A 23,965-nucleotide genomic window follows, 5' to 3' on the forward strand; every position below is an offset into this window, starting at 1 on the left:
ATCTATATTTATTATGTGTCTTACACTACTATACTGGCATGCTTTCTTATTTAATACTCACAGAATAAGTGTGATTTCTAGTAAATAAAAAATGTTTTAACAATTTAATTTTGGTTATTACAAAATTTACACTAAGAATCTACAATATAGTTGTAAATGTATGCCAAATTTCACAAAAGTTTCAGAATAATTAAGAAACAACTTTGTTCAGCTCACAACTCTTATAAAACATACTTTGAATACATACTTAAATAGAGAAAACTAAAAAGGTTCTCTCCTCTTTGCCTAGTAGGTATTATCCAAAATTGTGGCTCACTAGTTTAGCAATATTTCTATTTTGGAGTTATCCATTTCTTTTTTTCTTTTGTTCTTCCTTCTTTAAAAAAAAATTAATATTCCTCTAATAGACTTACTCTTTTAAAAACAGAAGAATTAAAAAAAACAACTAAAGAATTTTAAATACACACATATATAAATAAGCTAAGGGGGGGGGGGGGAAGAACAGTAGACTTTAATATCCATATGAGTCTGTCATCAAAAAGACCCCCAAAGAACTAAATTTATTTTTGTTAATTTATACAAATATTAATTCTGAAACTATGCAGGCCATAATTTAAAGTATTTGTACTTTAAACACAGCTTAATACTTAGTTCTAATAATATGTATCTATTTCCTATTTTCAAGGCCACACAAAATTTAAAAAAGACATTGGAGGGAAGGGTATAGGAAGGCACTGATAGCAGCTAGAGTAAAACGTAAGAGTAAGAATGAAGTAAACACAAACAATTACAAAAACAAAATCACAGCAAGCATGGATCAACGCCTCTCTTACCCTTCAATACCTTTAGTTTTTAGGCAAAGGATACGGTGGATGGGAGGCATTTTTGACTTGATAAAGGGTCAAGTATTTTTAAGAATCATCTTAATTGTTAAGAACTGACTGAATTATAGGCAGTGTATACTGTTAAACAGGAAGATAATATTTACCAGAAAGACTGCTGCCAAAAATGATTTGAAAATGCTTTTTAAGAAAAATTTAGTCACCAAAGATACTAAATCAAAGAGGTGCTCTTATCTATATAGAGCACCAGGGTCCATAATGTCCAAAATGACTGAACAGCCGACGGGAAGTCAGTCCCAGCACTGGTTGCCATAGGGGCTGTAGATCAGGCCTGGAGAGAAGCAGGGCCAGATCTGCAGCCTCCATGGCAGCTGTTGATCAGCCCATGCCTCTCTCTTCAGGCCTTACCAGCAGCCGCAGGGGCTGCTGATCAGCCCTGCCTCTCTGATCAGGCTCAGAGACACTGACTGGCATAGAAACAGACCAATCAGAATCTAATCTGGGAGAACTGTGAAGGCAAAACCTAAGGTGGGGACTGAGGAAGGATTTTAAGGGCAACAGTTGTTTGGTGTAAGGTGTAAGAAAGTGGTTCAATTTTTTAATGACCGGTTTGGCAGTATAATGCATATGGCTGGCTATCAGTCCAGATATAGGGATTATGTATTTTTGTCAGTCAAGAGCATCTCTTCTTGCTAAAAAAGACTTTCCCCTCCTATTTAAGAAATCCCATTCTATATAATCTAGTTATACTAATAAAAGGGTAATACCCTAATTAGACCAGGTCGACCGGCCATCTTCTGGACATCCTGCTTCCTTCTGGACAAAGCCATGGTGGTGGGGCCAAGGCAGAGGCAGTTAGGGGCCATCAGGCCAGAAGGGGAGGGCAGTTGGGGGCGAGATCAGGCTGGCAGGGGAGCGTCTTTGGGAGTGAGATTAGGCTTGGGAGGGAAGGGGAATTGGGGGTGACCAAACCAGCAGGGGAGGGCAGTTTGGGGTGAGCTCAGGCCTGCAGGGGAGGGCAGTTGGGGGTGAGATCAGGCCAGCACGGGAGGGCAGCTAGGGACAATTAGACAGGCAGAGGCAGTTAGGAGTGATCAGGGAGGCAGGCGAGCGGTTAGGAGCCAGCAGTCCCAGATTGTGAGAGGGGTGTCTGACTGCAGGTTTAGGTGTGATTGGGCCTAAATCAGCAATTGGACATCCCCCAAGGGGTCCCAAATTGGAGAGGGTGAGGCTAAGGGAACCCGCCCCACCCTCCCTCCACACCAATTTCATGCACCAGGCCACTAGTAATTATATAAAATTAAGAAGGCATACAAGTAAAAAACATTTGCTCAGAAATTAAAGGTATAAAGTATATTTGGTTATTTCAGTGATATACTGTCAAATAAACAAATTTCCTAATTTGTGAGTGTGAAATCAAGGAATCATTTGTTTTGAAAATAGTAAGATTCTTTACCATGTTGTTCTGAAAAGCTAATGCAAAGGCTACACACAATTTAACAATACAGTAACACCTACCTTTCCCACCTTGGTTCATGGCACCTGTGTCTCGTCCACACTGTCCTTTATTATTTACACCAAAGGTCCAAACTTCGCCATTCTTCATTAAAACACAAGTGTGTGCTTTGCCCATAGCTACCTGAATTACAAAATGGCCCTTCAAATCTGTTACCAAACCTACAGGAAAGATACATATTTAGTAAGAACAAAAAAAAAGCCTTTCTGAGCCTACCACCTCAATGCAGAACTTTTTTCTTTTTCTTTTTTTTTTTTAATCCTCACTCAAAGATACTTTTTAAATTGATTTTAGAGAATGGGAGGGTAGGAGAAGGGGGAAAAACATCGATGTGAGACAGACACTGGTTGCCTCCCACACTCCCCAACTGGAACTGGGTTTCAAACACGCCCTTGACAGGGAACTAAACTGTGACCCTTGAGTTCAAGGGTCAATGCTCTAACCACTTAGCATAATAAGATCAGGGCTCAATGCTGAACTTTTCATTTCTGGGATAAAATAAACTCACCAAAATGAGAAATAAGTGGCCATAAGACTGGCAGTAAATTAATTTGTGATGTTATAATGAAGCTCTAGCAAAAAGGATTTTAGCAAGTAAGAGTTACACTGAGTATTATTTTTAAACTGTACATGAGCCCATCTAAAATTCTTGACTTATTTGACATTAAGGCCAACTACAAATGTAATTATACCACATTAAGCAATTCACATATCACCTGAGCACAGTTCAACTTAACTGTTATGAATGTTTGATATGTCATTTCCCTAGGCCCATGGTCGGCAAACTGCAGCTCGCGAGCCACATGCAGCTCTTTGGCCCCTTGAGTGTGGCTCTTACACAAAATACCACAGCCTGGGCAAGTCTATTTTGAAGAAGTGGCGTTAGAAGAAGTTTAAGTTTAAAAATTTTGGCTCTCAAAAGAAATTTCAATCGTTGTACTGTTGATATTTGGCTCTGTTGACTAATGAGTTTACAGACCACTGCCTTAGGCTTTACATATTTACTTCATATAAACACCTTCTAAGTGGGTTGCCCAATCATTATACTTAATTCTAAGTGCCAGATAGAAAACCTAACAACCAAATATGTTTTTAAAAATCAAAATTCATAAATATAAAACTCTTTATCTGGTTAGTTCATATCCATTTCTTAAACTTCTGTTTTACAGGTCACTCAATCACTCAACAAGTAATTCTTGAGCCCCTATTATGCACCAGATACTGTGCTGGGCACTGGGGATATAATCCTATAAAAGCCTAATATGCTATGTGTCCAACCATTCATTTGACCATTCAACCAGTCGCTATGACGTACACTGAACACCAGGGGGCAGATGCTTTGAACAGTAGGTTAGCTTGCTGCTGGGGTCCAGACAATCGGGAATGGGTGAGATGGGCCCAACATGCCCTGAAGCCCTCCCGTGGTCTCTCCCCAGCCCTGATCATGCATTGGTGGGGTCCCTCTGACTGGCCTACACCCTCTCACAATCTGGGACCCCTTGGAGGATGTAGGAGAGCCGGTTTTGGCCTGATTCCTGTAGGCCGGGCCAAGGGACCCCACCAATGCACAAATCCATGCACCAAGCCTCCAGTAGTAAATAAGGGAAAGAGAATCTCTCCCTACCTAACAGGAAGGGAGGAAATAAGTAATTCATCAAATATAAACCAGCCATGTTATAAAAATAATTTTCCCACGACACTATCAGAAACATGTCACATGAGCATCTAACTGAGCTTAGGGAAAGCTTTCCAGAGAAAGTAACAGCTGAAATAGAGCTACACTAGCCAAGTGCCATAATTCATTCTGATAAAAGTAGAGAGTGTTCCCAGAAATAATACAGGAAGGAATCACAAAATGTTGTATTTGTAAATGTGAAAAATGTAGAGAAAGCATTCTACAAATAATTTTCTAGACATATCTATGCAATACATGATGTCTAGTCTTGAACTTTCTTTGCATAAAATTGAAATAGTGTTTAAATTTAACTTACTTGAACTATCAGAGTAAATGGCATCTTTTCCAAACATGTATAACTCTCCATCTTTAGAAATGACAGAACTACTTCCATTATTGCAGGCTGTATACACCACAATTTTTCCTTCCATCTTAATTATCTTTTTAGGTTTATAGGGTTTTGATTGTCGTCGGCTCTTAGCTTTAAAAAAGTTAAATTAAGACATCAATGTACAAATAAAAATAATTTGTATATGAACCACAAGGGAAAAACACATGTTGTTTGCACTTTATGATACACTTTATTTTCACAAAGGCCTAGATTTCCCAACATATTAATTAAAATGTGTCAACCTTGCAAGCCTCATCTAGTTAATTATATTTAGGCTATCAGTGTCATATTTTCTCCTTTGTGGCACAATTAAATTCCCAATGGGAAACACAATTTTCTATGAAACTTCTGGGAAGCCCAATCTCAAGATTAGCTATCTACATTATCAAAACCATTCCATTATCATATATTTAAAAATTCCCTTTCTCTTAAACTCTATCTCACATACATTCTTATGCTAGAACCTTGAAAGTAAAATCAGTTCCTCATTCATTCAAAACATATGTATTAAGTAGCTACACATGGTCAATGAGAGAATGTAAGAAAGGAAAATATACATAAGGAGGGGAAGTAAATAAATTAAAAGTGAATTCAAGCAACCTCTGCTTTCAAAACCTAAATCCCTAAAATCAGTAAAATATGGGAAATATCAACCTTCCTATTTCTTTATTCAACCCGAATTTTGCATGCCTTTCAGAATAAAACATTTTGCTGTGCGGGGTACCGTTCTGGGACTTTAAAATACCATTATGTATTTTCATATAACATAGCAACTGTTTTATCTGGTACTCTGAATGCTAGAAGGAAAAAGTGGCTATGCTGAAGTTCCTGACTATTTTAAGGGATTTCTTTCAAGGTCTTTTTATTTACACATGATTTTTACATTAAATATCGACTTCAAACCTACTCCTCATAAGATGCTACCCCAGTGTGCTACACTGTATAAAATAAATGAGAAGTTACAAAAAGAGAAACATGACACTTTGAGGAAGACTTCATTGCTAAGGGTTTGCTTTCATCTTAAAGAAATAGCAGTGACCCATCAATAACTGACACTAATACAGAAGGTTACATAAGGTTTCCTTTATTCTGAAATATATATATATTACTCTCAAAATTTGGGGTTACTTAAAATAACATATTGAAATAAGTTTGTAAAAATAATATCTGACAAAAACAAAGGAATAACTAAATAAACACAAAGCATATAAAAATTCAAAAGTATGAACTGCAGAATACAATCTGCAATCACAGTTCTTTAATAAACAGTATACCACCACAATTAACTGAATAAGCCCCAATGTAAAATCCTCTATTACCTTGGTGAGGTAACTGCGGTTGAAATTGATATGCCTTACGTTAATAAATTCTACACTATTTTTACTGACTGTCCAATTGATTAGTTAACTTACTTGACTCTCCATCTTCTCCTTTACTAGCAGATCCTGTAAAAAATATGCTTCCATCTTCTGCAACTAAAAGGGCATGAGAGCCATCATGTCCAACGGAGAAATGCACAATCTTTGGAGATTTTGTAATTGGTAGTTCAACCCATTTTCCTGCTGATGGACCACCTTGTTTGATTCCAAGACTCTGGTATTTTCCAGTGTAATATATCTGATAATGTTAAAAAGAAAAAGAAAAAGAAAAAGAAAAAGAAGAGGAAGAAGGAAGGAAGGAAGAAGGGAGGAGGAGAAGGAAGAGGAGGAAGAGGAGGAGGAAAAGGAGGAGGAGGAGGAGGAGGAGGAGGAGGAGGAATAGAAAACAGGAATTATGACGACTTTTGGAGTAATGCACCAGGTTTTACTTGAGAAAAAAAAACAACCTTCCATATTTTATTGAAGAACAAAAATAACAAAAACCCAAACTCTTGAATACTATTTGACTTATGTGAGCTGAGAGAAAAACAGGCATATTTTTCCAAAAAGGCAGAGTTCATAATAGGTTTTTCCTATCTATTCAGAATACTTATCTTTTGTCTCTCAATTTTATTTTAGTTTTCAGTATTTCTTTTAAAAAAAACTTATTTATCTTTATTGTTAATGTTCCCCATTTCCCCCCACTGCCCAACCCCAGGCCTTCACCAAGTTATTGCCTGTGTCCATGGATTATGCATATATGCATATAAGTTATTTAGTTATTCTCTGTGTGTCCCCCTCAAACTACCCCCCCCCCCCCCCCCCACACACACACACTTCCCTCTGAGATTCATCAGTCCCAACCATGCTTCCATGCCTCTGGGCCTATTTCGTTCCTTGGTTTACTTTACAACTCAAACTCAACAAAAAGAAGACAAATAATTCAATTTAAAAGTGGGCAAAGGCCGAAACCGGTTTGGCTCAGTGGATAGAGCATCTGCCTGCAGACTGAAAGGTCCTGGGTTCGATTCCGGTCAAGGGCATATACCTTGGCTGCGGGCACATCCCCAGTAGGAAGTGTGCAGGAGGCAGCTGATTGATGTTTCTCTCTCATCAATGTTTCTAACTCTCTCTTCCTCTCTGTAAAAAAACAATAAAATATATATTAAAAAAAAACACCTCAAATTAAAAATAATAATAATAAATAAATAAATAAATAAATAAATAAATAAAGTGGGCAAAGGATCTAAATAGACACTTTTCCAAAAAGAACATGACAGAATATAAATAAGTGCTCAAAGGCACTAATCATCAGAGAGATTCAAATTAAAATGATAATAAGGTATCACCTCACACCTGCCAGATTGGCTACTGCCAGTAAATCCACAACAAGTGCTGGCAAGGAAACAGAAAAGGGAATCCTAGTACACTACTGGTGGGAATGCGAACTGGTTCAGCCACTATGGAAAAGAATATGGAATTTCCTAAAAAATTTAAATATGTGATCAGTGATCCCACTTACAGGAATATATCCTAAGAATCCAGAAAGAATATATGCACCCCAATGTTCACAACAATGCTATTTATTATAGCTAAGATTTTAAAACATCCTAACTGTCCAAAGTAGATGAGAAGATAAAAAAAAAGCTGTGATCCATTTACAGAATGGAATACTATGCAGCTGTACAAAAGAAGGATCTCTTATCCTTTGAGACACTATGGAGGGACCTGGAGAGTATTATGCTAAGTCAGAGAAAGACAAGTATCACATGATTTCACTTATAGGTGTAATCTAATGAACAAAATAAACCGATAAAACAAAATAGGCCCTAGACAAGGAAGTATGGCACAGATTGACAGATCATCTTTCAATTTTATAAGATACTTTATAAGTATCCTCGATAAGAAAAAAAAATGTTTAATAAGTATACTCAAAACACTTAACAAGTTCAGAAAATTCTCAAGTCAATTTCTCCAGTATAAAAAGCCCTACATACAAAAACACTGTGTTTGCATAGAAATTCTAGAATTCTTGAAATTATCTTACTTTATCCTCATAGGCACCAGGATAAGAAAAATGTTTTCAACTCCATAGATTGACCTCTAAATTCTATTACTGAATTACACATGCTCCTACTTCCTCTGACTTATAATCAGTATATTTCTGCTCCTTTATAGAAATGTGCAATGAAAAGTCTATTTATCAAAACAAACACAAAATGTGAACTTATCCCCAACTCAGAAAATTATACGGAGTTCCAATCAAAATTTAAAATGATTGTTTAAACATGTGAACTATATACTAGTAAACTAATCAACTGATGTACCGACTATTTTAAAGCAGAGAATGTCAATTTTTATCCTAAAATAGTAATTTACCTTTCCATTTGCTGTTTTCATTAATGCAAACTCTCGTCCTGCACCAAGAATTGCTGACTCCTCATCAAATCCTGTACCTGATAATACAAGATTAATAAATTCTATTATTTTAATAGAAATAAGTTCATGCACAACTTGCACTATTTTGAGTTAATTAACAGTCAATTCACTTAATATAAACAAAAACAAGTATGACAAAATGTCATATGCCTGAATTTAAAAAAAAAAAATTAATAATATGTACGTTACTCCAAAGCTTCTTCATTGGTTACCATAAGCTTCTTAATTTGTTACCATAAGCTTCTTTGTTCCAAACTAATGCCAGATTAATTTTTTAAATATAAAAAAGTTTTTTAAAGCAATGCCAGCAATATCCCTTGAATTATTGAATGAATAATAACATATTTTTAGTGTGCAGACATAACTTATTCTATTTGATCCTCACAATTATACCTTTTAGTTTGTAAATAAACAAATATAAAGCTTGATGAGGTTTGTCCAGGCCTTTGAGCATGATAATGCCAGGCAAATATCTGAATTAAGGTAATTCAGATTCTCCATTCCATGCTTTTTACTACAAAACACTTTTATGAATTTGAGTACATATGTGTGCATTTTCAAATTATAAAACTAATAGTAAATAATTATATGTGGCACATTTTATGATTTTTGTCTAATTAGACAAATTACTAATTAGCTCATGGCCTTATTAAATTTAAAAACTATAATTTCAATTCAATATATTTCTATGAAAAAATACTATATAATTCAATTAGTATGCAAAGTAAATCACTAATGTCAAGTTTATTAAATTTAATGAGATAGTCAAAGATGTGGGTCTTGCAAAGAATCTTGTAAGTTAAAAAACGGCACTATTAAACCTGCAGCAGGTTTAACCCAAAAGTGAAACCCCCCCATGGGAACTAGTAGAATTAAGTACTACTGTGACATTGTAAGAATAATTACCATACACTAAGTCTGAGAAATACACTGAGGTTGTCTGTATATCTGTATCAAAATGAAAGATTACTAATCAATTTGCTAGGTAAATTACCATTTTCACAATTTATAGGATCATTCTATATAGCTATCCTAAAAATATAGTCAAACCAAAATTAAATGTTTCAAAAATATTAACTATGTACATATTACTGTAGTTAAATTTTACAAATGATGTTTTCAAATTTTAAACAACTGAATACAGACGGAACACATAAATTAATGATGTCCACAATTGTTGTCCACCTAAATCTTACCAAATGTAAACTTATTTTCTTTCAATCTTTTGAAAATGAAAATGGAAAATTATTAGTCACTTCCTTAAAATGGCTCTGTTTCAAAACCATATTTCCTGGCTACTTATACATATTAATTCATAAGTGTGCTTTAAAGTAACAGACAGCAAAATAGCTGCTAAAATATATGCTACACTGCTAAAAACAGAGCCAGTCCTCAAAAGAATAAAGAACTTAAAAATTAAAATATGAAATAAAGGCTTATTTGACCATCCTACTTATAATATGCAAGTCCTTTTCCAGATCAAATAGGGAGATACCACAGGCATGTAAACATTTTCTGGCCAGTTTAAGTTGTAATTCTTGTTGTAGAACAGGTTCAGTGCTTGTGGCAAATATTCTGACAACAAAGCCATCCTAAAACAAAACATCCACAGTATTAGGTTGCATATTTAAGGCTCTATATTCCATTTAACATAGAATAATATTTAAGAAAGGGATTCCATTTACATCAGCTACTCATGATTCAGAGTACTTACATCTCTTGAAGCAGCTATCTGATTAATATATTCTCCATCAGTGAATAAAATATTTTGACCTTCAGTATGGCAATCTGTGCAGAAGGAAGAAAAAGTAATTATTTTACAATATAAACCAACACCTCACAAAATGACTTTACTCCTCTGATGAAATCAGAATGAGAGTTTTCCACACAATAAGATAAACTTAAACTCAAAGGGAGACTGTGCTTTTTAATAAAGAATTATAAATTAACAGAAACTAAATAATTCAACTAGTAATACTTACTACATTTTGTGCTTACATTTATAAATCTTTTATAATCTAGAAACTCAGGGCCCACCTGCTTTCAAAATGAATTAGTATTAAAGTCTGATCATAAACATGCACCACAATAAACAATCTATAGTCACTGGTTATAATCATTTCAATACAATCACATGCGAATATAAGCAACACTCTTCCTCGGACATACATAACAGTTGTTAGTGTCACAGAAAAATACAGACAGACCTAAAACTTCTGTACTTGAGTCTATGGTGTCCAACTACTGATATTCCTTGCTTTATAAAATAGAACTGGGTTTACAATTTCTACTTAAGACGTTTCATGCTTATTCCTAGCATTTTTAGCAAAGTGCTATATAATTTTTTAATGTTCATCCTTTATACAATAGACAAATCTATGCTTATGTAGTTCTTTTTGTCTGAACGCATTCATATGTTTTGGCTGGAATACCATATTTTGTCAACATGTCCATATGTGGAACAGTATACTATATACTTTGATCAAAATAATGCATGAGCTCTATTATAACAAGGGATACCAGTATTACATAAGGACCACTGGGGCATGTATTAGTGACTGCTACTAAATAACATGAAACTACAAGCAAAATTAACATCTAAGTATAAACTGTATCCTTTTGGAAAAATAAATATTCAGCAAGCAAGAAAAAAAGCACACACACTCCCAAAATAACTGCAGAGAACTAGGATGAATCACTCCATTAATTTACAATACCAAGAAAATAATATTTCATTTCTATTTGCACCTGAATCAACAAAACATAAAATTCTGTTTTTGGAATGCAGTAATGGAACCCACCCAAATAAGATGGATTACTCTATATCTTTGCCCAGGAGCTTCATACTAGCATACTTCTTTATTACAAATATGCAAAACACAGGCAGACCCTTACCAAATAGAGAATTCAGTGATCACAAACTGGAAATAGAAACTGGGAGACAAGGCCCACTGGTAGCCCAAGAGACTTGGTAATCAAAGAGAGGAGAAATCGAAAGAAAGAGTTCCTAGTCCACTGTACAGAATACAAAGAGGCGCAAGAAAGATGCTTCTCAAGCTCTAAGCAGTAAGATTTTAAACTAAAAAGCAAAGAAGAAAAACTCATTATAATTCAGGTAATTGCAGGAGTCAGGACTGAAGCGGCGCAAGAAGAGTAGCAAAAACCCTCATGATCTGACGCAACCTGACACCAGACATGTAGAGTAAATGACATAAGGATACAATACAAAAGATATGCCAACACATAAAAGCTAAGATGACAATTAATAGGGGAAAAAAGCCTACATTTTAAGTTCATCAATGCTAGGTTTAAAACAACTAATTTATAAACTAGACTAAAAGACAAGTTGGATCATGAAGATCAAAGAATTACCAGATTTATATCGATTTTAAACATGATGTACAATTCTGTCTATATCCTGACAATTCACTTCTGCTTGTACTTGATAGAAAGCTACAGGTTAGAGCTGCCTGTAGCCAGAAAGAGAGAAAAATAAAAGTGCTATCGAAGAAATTGCAGTCCAGGTCAAAGAAATAGAAAGATGGAAAAAGGCTTCTTCAGGCTTGAAGGCAAGTCTTCCTGTTGTGTGGCTTCAAAAAGGTTTTCTCTTTATTTTTTCTTTATCGATCATGTAATGTTGTAAGACAGCATCTTCAGGAAAATATCAAGCAACATCTGCCAGTTTGGAAGACACATGTCATGGGACTATCCTCCCAAAGTTTGCTTCATTCTTCACCGTGAATACAATATATATTTATGAAGCACAGAAAGCCACCCTTGTATTGGTAAAAAGCCGCATTTCATATGTTAAATAATGTAAGCTGAAGACAGTAATAAGTTATTTTTTATCATGATGTAATAAATACAGCAGCTGAAGGCAGACCATTTGAAAATGGTCTTCTCATTCAATCTCTATTAAATGAGGGTTTCTCAGAAGTAAATTGTTTACATTAGTATCCACCTAATGGACGAAGGTTAAGAATTTCTTTCAGTATATTATCCTAAAATGATTTGAACAAAGACAGAACAATAGGGACACTCATTATGTTGTAATTCATGTTAGAAAAAAATTGGAAGAAACTTCCATTTCAATATGTTAATGAATGGAATATATTTTGTAATATTAAAATTATATTGTGGAAGACTAATAGCCTGGAAATTTACTCATAATGATTAGTGAACAGGATAGGTTAAAACGCAGTATGTAGCATAAAATCACTTTTTTATAAGTATTTCACATACATAGGAAAAAGATAGGAAGGGCATTCACCAATATGTTATAACGTTTCTATATGGGAAGTGGAGTTACAATGAATTTTGTTCATTTGTTTAGATGATACAATAAATACAAGGTGGGACAAAAGTAGGTTTACAGTTGTTTGTATGGAAAATGCAATAATTAATAAATAATAATCTAAGAACAAATTGTGTTTCTTACAATTATAAATCTACTTTCCCTACTTTGTATAATCCCTTTTATATGGGGGCACACTTTATTATTATAAATTATCTATATGTAATATTACTATTATTATTATTATTATTATTATTATTCAAACTAGAGACAAGGTCCAAACTTGTGATATTAAAAAAAATTCTGTACAAATAATTAAAAACAGATGACTATTTACAAATTGTTTTAATAAGTCATTTATTTTCCAAAGTAGCTTTTTTGTGAAATACACATAAAATGTGGCATTTTCTTTAGCCGAGTGTCATTTATACTAATTTGGATACGTGTATATATATAGCAATGCTTAAATAAATGTTTGATGAAGTTATAAAAATATATTAAAAAATTAACAAGCAGGCTGGCAGCAACTATCCTTCCCAAGGTGATCTCCAGAAATAGTTCTCCATCATTTTCAGATCACCAAGTGCACAAGAGGAATATTGCTGCTTACCATGAAATTATTGATAAATATATTAAGTATTCAATATTTTAATATAAAGTCTTTTAGAATCTATTAAAGGTAAAAACAAATTCAAAGACTTTCCAATTGAGAATTTATTATACATCTGCCCAATATTAAACAGAATTTAAGATCTACTTTAGACAGCTGAGTGATTTGAGTGATAAATATACTAAGTAAAATCTCACAATTAAACCAAAGGAGTTGTTCCCAAAGTGCCTTATCAGAGTATTATTAAAAGTATAAATGATGGAATTTTAAAAATTTCCTGACCTGCCCTGAAATCTTTGTCTATGAAAAACCTTTAAAAATAGAAGAAAACCCAAAGTGCATTGTTAAAGTAAAAATAAACAGGAGGTTCTTTACTCCAGCTATATGAGAGTCAGAGCTGTGGTTTAATCAAGAACAACAAAATCACCCCACTTCAGCAGCTGAAATAGCCTTGATGGGGGATCAGGCTGCAGAAGGGCAAGAACTTAAAATAAAATATTAAAACACTTTATACTATATCCTTGATGTTTGTTTTCCTTAGATGTATTAACTTTATATAGACTATAAAATATTTTGCATGTCAAGATTTTTTTAACCTATTTGTAAGCAAGCATTTTTTCTTGCTACTCATTCTTTATATGTCCAAATGGCCTAACATGCACATCTCTTAAAATCAAATGTAAAGAAAAAAATGAGGTGTTCACTAACATACCTGGTAACATGACAGTACCATCTTGTTCCAGTGTTTCAGGGCTTATTCTTATGGCTGTCATGCTGTGGTTATTCACATCTCTATACAATAAATAACCCTGATAACAACAAAAAATTTTGCTATATTATGTGTTAATTTTTTTTTCATTACCAACTTATCAGTAAAAGCAATCATACAGTTGTATATTATAGTTTTTTGAGGTACAGTAATACATCACTATTGATGTGTAAAATAGGTTACAGATTAAAAATATAAGAACATGGGTAAACTTTAATAAGAGGAGAAATTATGTATCTCTGGGTATCAATTATACTGTTATACTCTCAGATACATTCATTAGACACTAGAGGCCCAGTGCAAGAATTCATGTATGGGTTAGGGTGGGGGGCACAATGGGAGGTTGGTCAGCTGGGGTAGGGACTATGAGAGGTTGGCCGGCAAGGGGGGAGGGACCACAGGAGGTTGGCCAGCCAGAGGAAGGGACCGCAGGAGGTTTGCGGGCCAGGGAGAGGGGCTGCGGGAGGTTGGCTGGACAGTGGGGAGAGACCACGGGAGGTTGGCTGGCCTAGGGAAGTTGGCTGTGGGAGTGCACTGACCACCAGGTGGCAGCTCCTGCATTGAGCGTCTGACCCTGGTGGTCACTATGCATCATAGCAACCAGTTGTTCCAGTCGTTCAGTCATAATGGTCTCTTAGGCTTTTATATATATAGATTCTGCATAGGACAGCACATTTTGTTCAAAATTATTATATCACTTGTAAGTAAATGATAGAAATGACCACTGTTAGTTTTACAAATATTTTAAAGAAAAATAGCTGAAATATTTAAGTTAATATTTAAAAATAGTTTTAAATAGTGATATGCCCCTGAATATATTTTTGTAATGATTATTTTCTTTGGCATTATTTCTTAGATAAAATATAGTAATGGCAAATAAAAATTCAATGAGACATTTTAAATCAGGTTAAGTTTTAAGAGACAATTACTGAGAAACTGACATTTAAAATTTTAATTTCAAAATCTCAATAATCAGTATAGCAGGATTATTTTTCATTTAACAATAGTAATTTCTGTAATTTTCAAAATTCTTTTGAACATCTTTTGCTATTTGATACTAACAACAAACAGTGAGCTGGGCAAGGGACATCTTTATTCTGTATCTTCCACAAGGGACCTTGGCTTCACCTCTCAAGTAGGGATAGTATAGAAATTAACACTTCTACCGCCTCTGTGCATCGCGTATTTGCTTCTCTCCAGAGGAGGAGTGATGTATCTGATTGTGGACATCCATTTGGTAAGACATGTTAGTCAGGTGGTAAGACAGCAGCATTAAGAAAGCAACATAGGCCCAGCTCTTTTTCTCTTTGGTGATACTAAGCATGATCCTCTATGCAGGTAGCTATCTACTGGAAAGACCATACACTGTTCCCTGGAAGGTGCTATCAATAGTTTAGATGAAGAATAAATGAGTTTCCAGGAAGAAGTTCTAACTTGGCCTCAGGTTACAGCTATATTCCCATTGCAGATTTGCTAATATAAAGGCAGTTTTTAATTTTTATCTAGAGGCTCACTTAAAAAAAGAAGTCCAACAGAAGAAATTTTTATTCCCATTTCACAGCTAAATCACAGACAATCAAATAATTTAACTGAGATTTCCCAAGTCACATAGCTAGTAAGAAGCAGGGCCAAAACTAAAAGTAGACATCTAATGAATTCTAAGCCAAGTTCTTTACACTATACCATGCCACTGTTATAGGCATATTATTAAAAATATGGCATGTCTATTTAAATAGAAGTGATACTATTTATTAATTTAATAAGTATAAACCACATGTTTTTAAAAAATAAGAAAGAAAAGTTTGGTTTATTGTTGATATTCTCCTACCTGAGCATACCCTAACCAAGACTTTTTTTCTTTTCTGTTTCTGATGCGAGATGTAGAATTATATATATGGCCCTGCAAAACAACAAAAAAGTTAGTCTACCAATAGTTTCATCATTAATAATGAATAAAAAATAAATGAATGACATTTAACATGTTTGTTCCCATTATAATTTTTCAAAGAAATACTATTATATCAAAATTAGATGGTACTCTGAAAATGAAGCTAGAAACAAACAGAACACAAATCAGTGTGGATAAAACTTGTTATGATTAAGAATTATAAGAAATCATATTACCCTAACTGTTCCACTGTATCCAGAGCCTATTTTGTATAATCCATCCTTGCATAACAGATAAAGAAAAAATCCATCATTCTGAAGTAGACACTGATCATCTTCATCAACAGATATTTCTTTTAATGGCCACCTGTGCATTAAAGCTGCTTTCTTAATGCCATTGCTAAACCAGTCTTGAATTTGAATTTTTCCCACCAACACTGCCTGCACACTTCTCTGTAGTGAATTTAGTATTGTTGGCACCTATACAAAAAAAGAAGGGAAAAAAAAATACATAAAAAGTCATTGCTAAATGTTGCAAACATAAAAGAGACAAAATAAAGATGCTTTAATCATATATCATCATTTATAAGAAAATAAATTGTTACAGTTGCATCAATAGAATAAAATACCTAGGGATAAATTTAACCAATGATGTTAAAGTCCTGTAACCTGAAAACCATAGGACACTAATGAAAGAAACTGAAGACAACACAATAAATGGAAAAATATACTGTGTTCATAGATTAGAATATTGTTAAAATGCCAATACTATCCAAGTAATCTACAGATTCAATGAAATCCCTATCAAAATACCAATGACATTTTTCACAGAAATAGAACAAATAGTCCTAAAATATATATGAAGTCACAAAAGACCCTGAATAGCCAAAGCAATCTTGAAAAAGAAGAACAAAGCTAAAGATATCACATGGCCTGATTTCAAACTATACCACAAAGCTATAGTAACCAAAACAGTATGATGCTGGCACAAAAAACAGACACAGAAATTAATGGAACAGAATAGAGAGGCCAGAAATAAACCCATGTTTACATGGTTAATAAATCTCTGACAAAAAAAGCAAGAGTATACAATGAGGAAAAGTAAGTCTCTTCAGTAAGTGTTGTTGGCAAAACTGGACAGATACATACCAAAGCATGAAGCAGGACCACTTCCTTACATCACATATAAAAATAAATTTGAGTGGATTAAAGACTAAGATACACAATGTCAAACCAAAAAATTCTTCTAAAAAAAAAAAATAAGCAACAAACGATTTGACATCAGTCTTAGCAATATTTTTTTGGATTTGTCTCCTATGGCAAGGGGAACAAAAGCAAAAAATAAACAATGGGACTATATGGAACTAAAAAGCTTTCAATATTGAAGAAAATAATCAACAAAATGAAAAGGCAACCTAATAAATAAGAGAAGATATTTGCAAATGCTATATCAGATATCCAAAATATATAAAGAACCCATACAATTAAACAGAAAAAGAATCTGATCAAAAATGGGCAGAGGCCAAAACCGGTTTGGCTCAGTGGATAGAGTGTTGGCCTGCGGACTGAACAGTCCCGGGTTCGATTCCGGTCAAGGGCATGTACCTTGGTTGCGGGCACATCCCCGGCAGGGTGTGTGCAAGATGCAGCTGATCAATGATTCTCTCTCATCGATGTTTCTAACTCTCTATCCCTCTCTCTTCCTCTCTGTAAAAAAAAAAAATCAATAAAATATATTAAAAAAAAATGAGGACCTAAATAGATATTTTTTCAAAGAAGATATACAAATGACCAACAGATACATGAAAAGATGCTCAACATCACTAATTGTCAGGGAAATGCAAATTAAAACCACAATGAGATATCACCTCACAACTGTGGAAATGACTATCATCATAAAAATAATTAACAATAGTGTTGGCAAGGATCTGGCAAAAAGAAAACCCTTGTGCACTGTTAATGAGAATGTAAATTGGTATAGCCACTATGGAAAACTGTGAGCCTCTCTCACATTGATGTTTCTCTCTCTGTCTCTCCCTTCCCTTCCACTCTCTCTAAAAATCAATGGAAAAATACCCTAGGGTGAGGATTAACAATAAAAACGAAGGACCCTAAAGAGGGAAAGAGGATTTCAGGCTGGGCAGAAAGAGAAAAAAGAGTAAGAACAGAAAACTAAAGTAAGGGCACAACTCATGTTTGACAAGGAGAGTTCAGTTATCACTGGGTAAGTCCCAGAAAATGACCCATTATACTCCTTTTGCTATCTCTGGCCTGCTTAAAACAGGATTGAGGGAGCCTTTCCAAGCGTTGTGGAACTTATCCTAGGGGCCAGAAGAATAATAGAGACTTAAAATTGTAACTTCTTACTCAATTTCCAAAACTGTCCAAAATAATTAAATGAAGTTTACATATTAGCATATTTCCCACCACTAACAATGACAGAAAGTTTATTCCATAAATATTAAAAGCTTAAAATGTAATACGCAAAGCTAAAGTAGCTCAGAAATAAATTATGAAAAACTATAATCAACTGATCAAAAATACAATAGAATAATACCATATCTTTTTCTTTCAACAGAGAAAATATGTTTGTAAACTATGAAGAAATTCCATACTTGAAAAGTTAAGGCAAAAGAGGAGGTGTGAGAAGATGGAGATCAAGATGCCACAGAGAAAGATGAGGCTGTGGTGCTGACACAAAACTAAGCTCAAGATTTGTATTTTTGCCAAATTTCATTTATTACCTTTAATGCTACAGTTAAAGACACATGTAGCTTAGCTTGAATATTATACATTACTTATATATCAACTTGGGACAGATCAAACTATTACATAGAATGATAAAAATCAGGAACTCCTACGGATAGAAATCAAGATGAATTAGGCATCTTATAATTTTCAAAGCAGCTATAAATATGAAATACCTGAATAGTTTGGCAAGCATGGCTGCCATTGTTGGTGAGGATAGCAGAGATGGCCTGAAGTGTCCTTCCTGTTTCTCCCCAAGAAGCCACCAGACTAAAGAGGCAAGCACAGGAAAGTGCTGTCAGAGACTGCCCTGTGCTGTCATTCATGCCAGTACTTCGAACAGTGATTTCCAAAAGGAGCTGGAAGAGAGACTCTGTAGATAAAATAGAATTCAATTATATTCACTCAACAGACAGAAGATTATATGCATATATTTATTTATTTTTATCTTTGCCTCATTACAAAAAAAACCAGAATATTTAAGGCGACTTTGAATACTTATTTTGCATTAATTCCTCTCTAGTTACCCTTCTTTCAAAGAAGTTTCAAGATTTATATAAAAAGAACCTTAGAAAACATTAGTTTAGTTCTTCATTTTTATAAAGACATGGAATATATCCAAGGTAATTTATAAGAAACTTTCCTTGAGTAAATACCACTCCCCTGCCAATTTTTTCATATTAAATAATAGACTATTTATTGCACTGATTTTACCTTTAAGAGAAAAATACGAGCTTCTTAAAATGTTAAGTGCCCAGAAATTTATGTATTTATTTGCAAAACAACAGAATACATAAAATATGTGGGGTAACTTACTTTATTATAAAATTACCTTTATTGCTAACATAGCAGTTCACACTTACGAGGTGATATGTAATTCATTTTATAACCTAGAAAAACCTCCAATTCAATAAAACAGATGTCCTCCTCTTTTGATTAGTAATGAAAATGGAAGCACAGGGAGGTTAAAAGATTCTCCCTAAATCATAAAGCCATTTAATGGCAAAGAACGGAAAATAACACACATGGCTATCAGAAGTCTCCACACAAAATTCCCTTGAACAACTCTGCCCAAGATTTAATCAACAGACTTCTGGATACCTCTTCCCTAGAAGGGAAGGGGAATTTGAAAATCCTTAAAAAGTGATTACTCAGAATCAGAAAAAGACAGAAAAACTGAGAAAAATGAATAGATGGAGAAGGAAAGGAGAGGGAAGAAGGAGAACACAAGAAAGAGAATTAATGTATCACAATTCTCTTAAAATTACAAGGCCGTGTGTGTGTGTGTGTGTGTGTGTGTGTGTGTTTGGTATGTTTTTTGTGGGGTGTGGGGGGTTTGCTAACTCATGGAAATCAAGGTTTCCTCGATTCCTCATCAATCCATACCTAATCCCTAATTAAGTCCTATCAATTTTGCTTCCTAGTTAATTCCTCCACTTTTTCTATCTCATTACTGTCATCCCAACCCATGTTGTTTTCATCTCTTAATTACTTACTAAAAAGTGTTCATAAATTTTAGCTCCTACCATTCACTTTCTCTTTATAGCCAAAGAGAATTTTCAAACTAAAAATCTGGTTTTCCACTTAGTATCCATTTTTTTTGGTTAATTAGTTTCTATCCCTTCACTTGTGTTTCCTTTTTCCATCTAACCTTCCCCTTTGCCTTCCCTTCACCTTTCCCTCCAACTATCCTTCTTTCCATCCTTTGTCCTTCCTTCCTTCTATTATTATCCTTCGGCCCATTAATCTTTTAATTATTCAGCAAATATTTGCTGAGTTCTTCCCATACATCAGGATCTATTCAGTTAGCATAGTACATTGGCAAACAAGACAAAGAATGTCCTCTGTCATCAAAATGTTAAATTCCAGTGAAAGAAAACAATGTAAGTGATGATGTTTTTAAAGCATAAGGAAATAGAGGGTAATTTTCCATTCCTCCCCAGAGCACTAACCAGACTCCTTCAGCATGGCCTATAAAACTCCACATGATCTAGTCCCTGACTTTACTCACCTTTGGCAAATCTGTCTCTCTTTTAGTCATTTTCCTTCCCATCTCAGAGACTTCCTATATGCTGCCCTTTCTGCCTAGAAACTTAGTTAATTGCTTCCTACTCATCCTTTAAATCTCAAATGCTACATCTTGAGGGAAGCCTGTTATAGACTCTCAGAATTCCCTCTACTTTCTCCTATGCTATTCCACATTTGAAATCATGTATGTGAACAAATGTCTGAAGCAAAGTCCCATAACAGCAATAACAATGTCTAGATTGATTACCCTTGAGTGTTAGCTCTTAGCACAGAACATAGGAGGTGCTATTGCATTTAAGAAACTACTTGAGAACATTTATTATAACCTTAAATTAAACAGGAATTTTTGCTTCCTAGTTAATTCCTCCACCTTTTCTATCTCATTACTATCGCCCCAACCCATGCTGTTTTCATCTCTTAATTTCCTAGTAAAAAGTGTTCATAAATTTTAGCTCCTACCATTCACTTCCTCATTATAGGAATTTTTTTTATTTGCTTAACTATACAATTTTTTTTGTATTTGTTTAACTATACAATGGATATTTGCTTAACTATACAATTGTAAACCAAAATCCATTTATAAAAAAGAAACTTGGTGTATAATAACCATCAAACTATTCCAATAGTAAGAGTGAAACATATACATACATTTCATAAAATATACCAAAATAGGAAAAAAGTATAACTAAGGTGGTTATGTTAGAGCAAAAGAGAAAAGCAGACAGATTCCAATGTAAATTTAGTTTTTAAAAAACAAATTACTTACACCTTTGATCTAATGAAACAAAATAAAATATATGAAGTGATCATAAATCCTTCAAAATAAAAATAAATCAAAGTAGTAATCAGAAAGCACTTAAAGGATAGAAGAAACTAGCAAATTAAATCAACAATGTGATTTTTTTAAAAATACAGGAGATAATGTAATCCATTGTATAGTTAAACAAATACAAAATATTTCCTCAATAGGTATTGTATCATCAAATTTCAATCCTAAAATTAAGTTATGAATTTAATTCAATACCAAAAATTTTTTCTTTTAAATGAATCCTAAAATATATGTGGAAGAATAAATAAGTATTGAAGTATTAAAAAGAATGATATAAGAGAACAAAGACAGTAGAGCAACATTTGAAGCTGTTAACAAGAAAATAAAGGCAAACAAATTAATCAGGTGGAAATTTTGAAGATGATTAAACTAAAGCACACATAATTTCAAAACCCAGTATTATGAACAAGATCTACTTTTAAAAGAATAAAAGAGAGTATTTAGGTATAGATGGATACAGAAAAAAAAGTATATAAACAACAGATAAAAGACTGCAAAATAAGTAAAAGTTCTAGGAAAAAAATGACTAGCATGTTGTTCAAAGTAAGAAATAGAATATACAGGTGTTAGTGGATATCCTATAATATATAATAAAAAGATAATATACAAATTGACCCTCACGCCACTGCACAAGATGGCTGCCCCATGTGGTCAAAGATAGCCATCACAACATGGCTGGTAAGGGAGGGTAGTTGTGGGCTACCCTCAAGGAGAGCAGTTAGGGGCAATCAGGCTGGTAGGGAGGGCAGATGGGGGTGACCATGCCTGCAGGGAAAGGCAGTTGGGGGGGACCAGTCCGGCAGGGGAGGGCAGTTAGGGGAGAGGACCAGGCCTGCAGGGGATGGTAGTTGGGGGCAATTAGGCCAGCAGGGGAGGGCAGTTAGGCATCGATCAGGCTGGCAGGGAAGTGGTTAGGGGCAATCAGGCTGGCAGGCAGGCGAGTGGTTGGGAACCAGCAGTCCCGGATTGAGAGAGAGATGTCTGACTGGGATGGGGCCTAAACTGGCAGTCAGATATCCCCTGAGGGGTCCCAGATTGGAGAGGGTGCAGGCTGAGGGACACCCTCCACCAAGTGCACAAATTTCATGCACCAACACTCTAGTTTTTTTTTATTTTTATTTTTTATATATATATTTTTTATTGATTTTTTACAGAGAGGAAGGGAGAGAGATAGAGAGCTAGAAACGTCGATGAGAGAGAAACATCGACCAGCTGCCTCTTGCACACCCCCTACTGGGGATGTGCCCGCAACCAAGGTACATGCCCTTGACCGGAATTGAACCAGGGACCTTTCAGTCTGCAGACCGAAGCTCTACCACTGAGCCAAACCGGTTTTGGCAACACTCTAGTTTTTAATATTACAATCTGATAATTGACAAACAATAGCTAAGAATAACTAGTAAAATATTTTTAAGTAAAATTAATCAGTTAATCAATAAATTCTTCAGTAAAATGTCATGAAGCCAAGTAGTGCATTATAACAGAAATACTTGTGTTAGCATGATAATAACCAACAAGGATTACAGCTTTTACTTGGTAGCAGCACTTAATAACATGGGGTGGGAAGTTAGGGGTATTGGGGGGGGGGCTATTGTTTTTAAAAATCCTCAGCTTGCTTTCATGGCCAGCATTCCCTTCCCCCGCTAAAACAAAACAACAAACATCAAATACAAAAACTAATCACCATATATGACCAAAAAGGAATAATCTGACATGTAATTAGGTTCATGACATTACTTCTCACATGTAGATCTAGTGAAATCCACAGTCAAGTAGAGAAGAATGATCAAACTCTAGTCCAAATCAGCAATGTGATCCCCAGACTGGGAGTATTGGCATCAGCCAAAAACTATTCCAAAGGCAAATTCTTGGACCCCCACCCCAAATCTAGAAAACCAGAAATTCCACATGCAGGGCCCATGTGACTGACACATGCTCATGCTTGAGTTTATAAAAAAAAATTAAAAAAATAAATAAATAAATAAATAAAAAAAAAAGCAAACTCTTCAAAGGCATGGTTAGCATCAGAGAAAAGCAATTACCAATTTCACAATTAGGTCTCCATCTCTATTTCTATTTCTTGAGAACTCCTAAGTCACTGGCATGTAAGCAAGTATTTATAGAATTCTAATACATTTTAAAAGCAAGCAAAGATTTTTGTTTAATAGAAGTTGCTACTAATTTAGAAGCTTTATAACAAAACTATACTTTTATCTATTAGGAATTTTTAAAAAAGCCTTTTGTTTAAAAACATATTGTATTGTTTGGGTTGGTAGTATTTGTCTTCTTTTTTCTTTTTAATTGTCCAGAGCAACATGTAAAGTTAGAAAAAGTTAATATTAGATATTTTGGCCAAAAGTCTAGTAAGAATAATTTAAGTTAATAGTGACTATAAAGCTTGAGGATTACTTCTGTGTACCAAGAATTTATGTTTTGCTATTTATCATCAGAATAATGAAAATATGTCTGTCTGTACATGAATTGTAATTCTTAAACCATTAACTATGATAGAATATAGCAAAACACTTTAAAATTTATATCCTTGCTATTTCAATACCATAAATAAAGACTGCATCACA

The 23,965-nt window shown here is 34.4% G+C and overlaps 1 protein-coding gene across 16 annotated transcripts in view; it reads right to left on the reverse strand.

Moving 5' to 3' along the window:
• MYCBP2 (MYC binding protein 2) overlaps positions 1-23,965 on the reverse strand; it is a 256,367-nt gene that overhangs the window by 192,628 nt on the left and 39,774 nt on the right. For all 16 annotated transcript variants that reach the window (XM_036455729.2, XM_045588714.1, XM_036455734.2 and 13 more), the window contains exons 5-14: positions 18,706-18,902; positions 16,019-16,261; positions 15,723-15,794; positions 13,838-13,934; positions 9,936-10,009; positions 9,675-9,813; positions 8,162-8,238; positions 5,837-6,041; positions 4,350-4,514; positions 2,361-2,519 (exon numbers count right to left, since the gene is read on the reverse strand). In XM_036455729.2, coding sequence (XP_036311622.1) covers positions 2,361-2,519; positions 4,350-4,514; positions 5,837-6,041; positions 8,162-8,238; positions 9,675-9,813; positions 9,936-10,009; positions 13,838-13,934; positions 15,723-15,794; positions 16,019-16,261; positions 18,706-18,902 — 1,428 coding nt within the window. The remainder of the gene's footprint in view (positions 1-2,360; positions 2,520-4,349; positions 4,515-5,836; positions 6,042-8,161; positions 8,239-9,674; positions 9,814-9,935; positions 10,010-13,837; positions 13,935-15,722; positions 15,795-16,018; positions 16,262-18,705; positions 18,903-23,965) is intronic.

The sequence above is a fragment of the Pipistrellus kuhlii genome, unplaced genomic scaffold (genome assembly GCF_014108245.1).
Source record: "Pipistrellus kuhlii isolate mPipKuh1 unplaced genomic scaffold, mPipKuh1.p scaffold_m20_p_3, whole genome shotgun sequence".
Classification (NCBI taxonomy): domain Eukaryota; kingdom Metazoa; phylum Chordata; class Mammalia; order Chiroptera; family Vespertilionidae; genus Pipistrellus; species Pipistrellus kuhlii.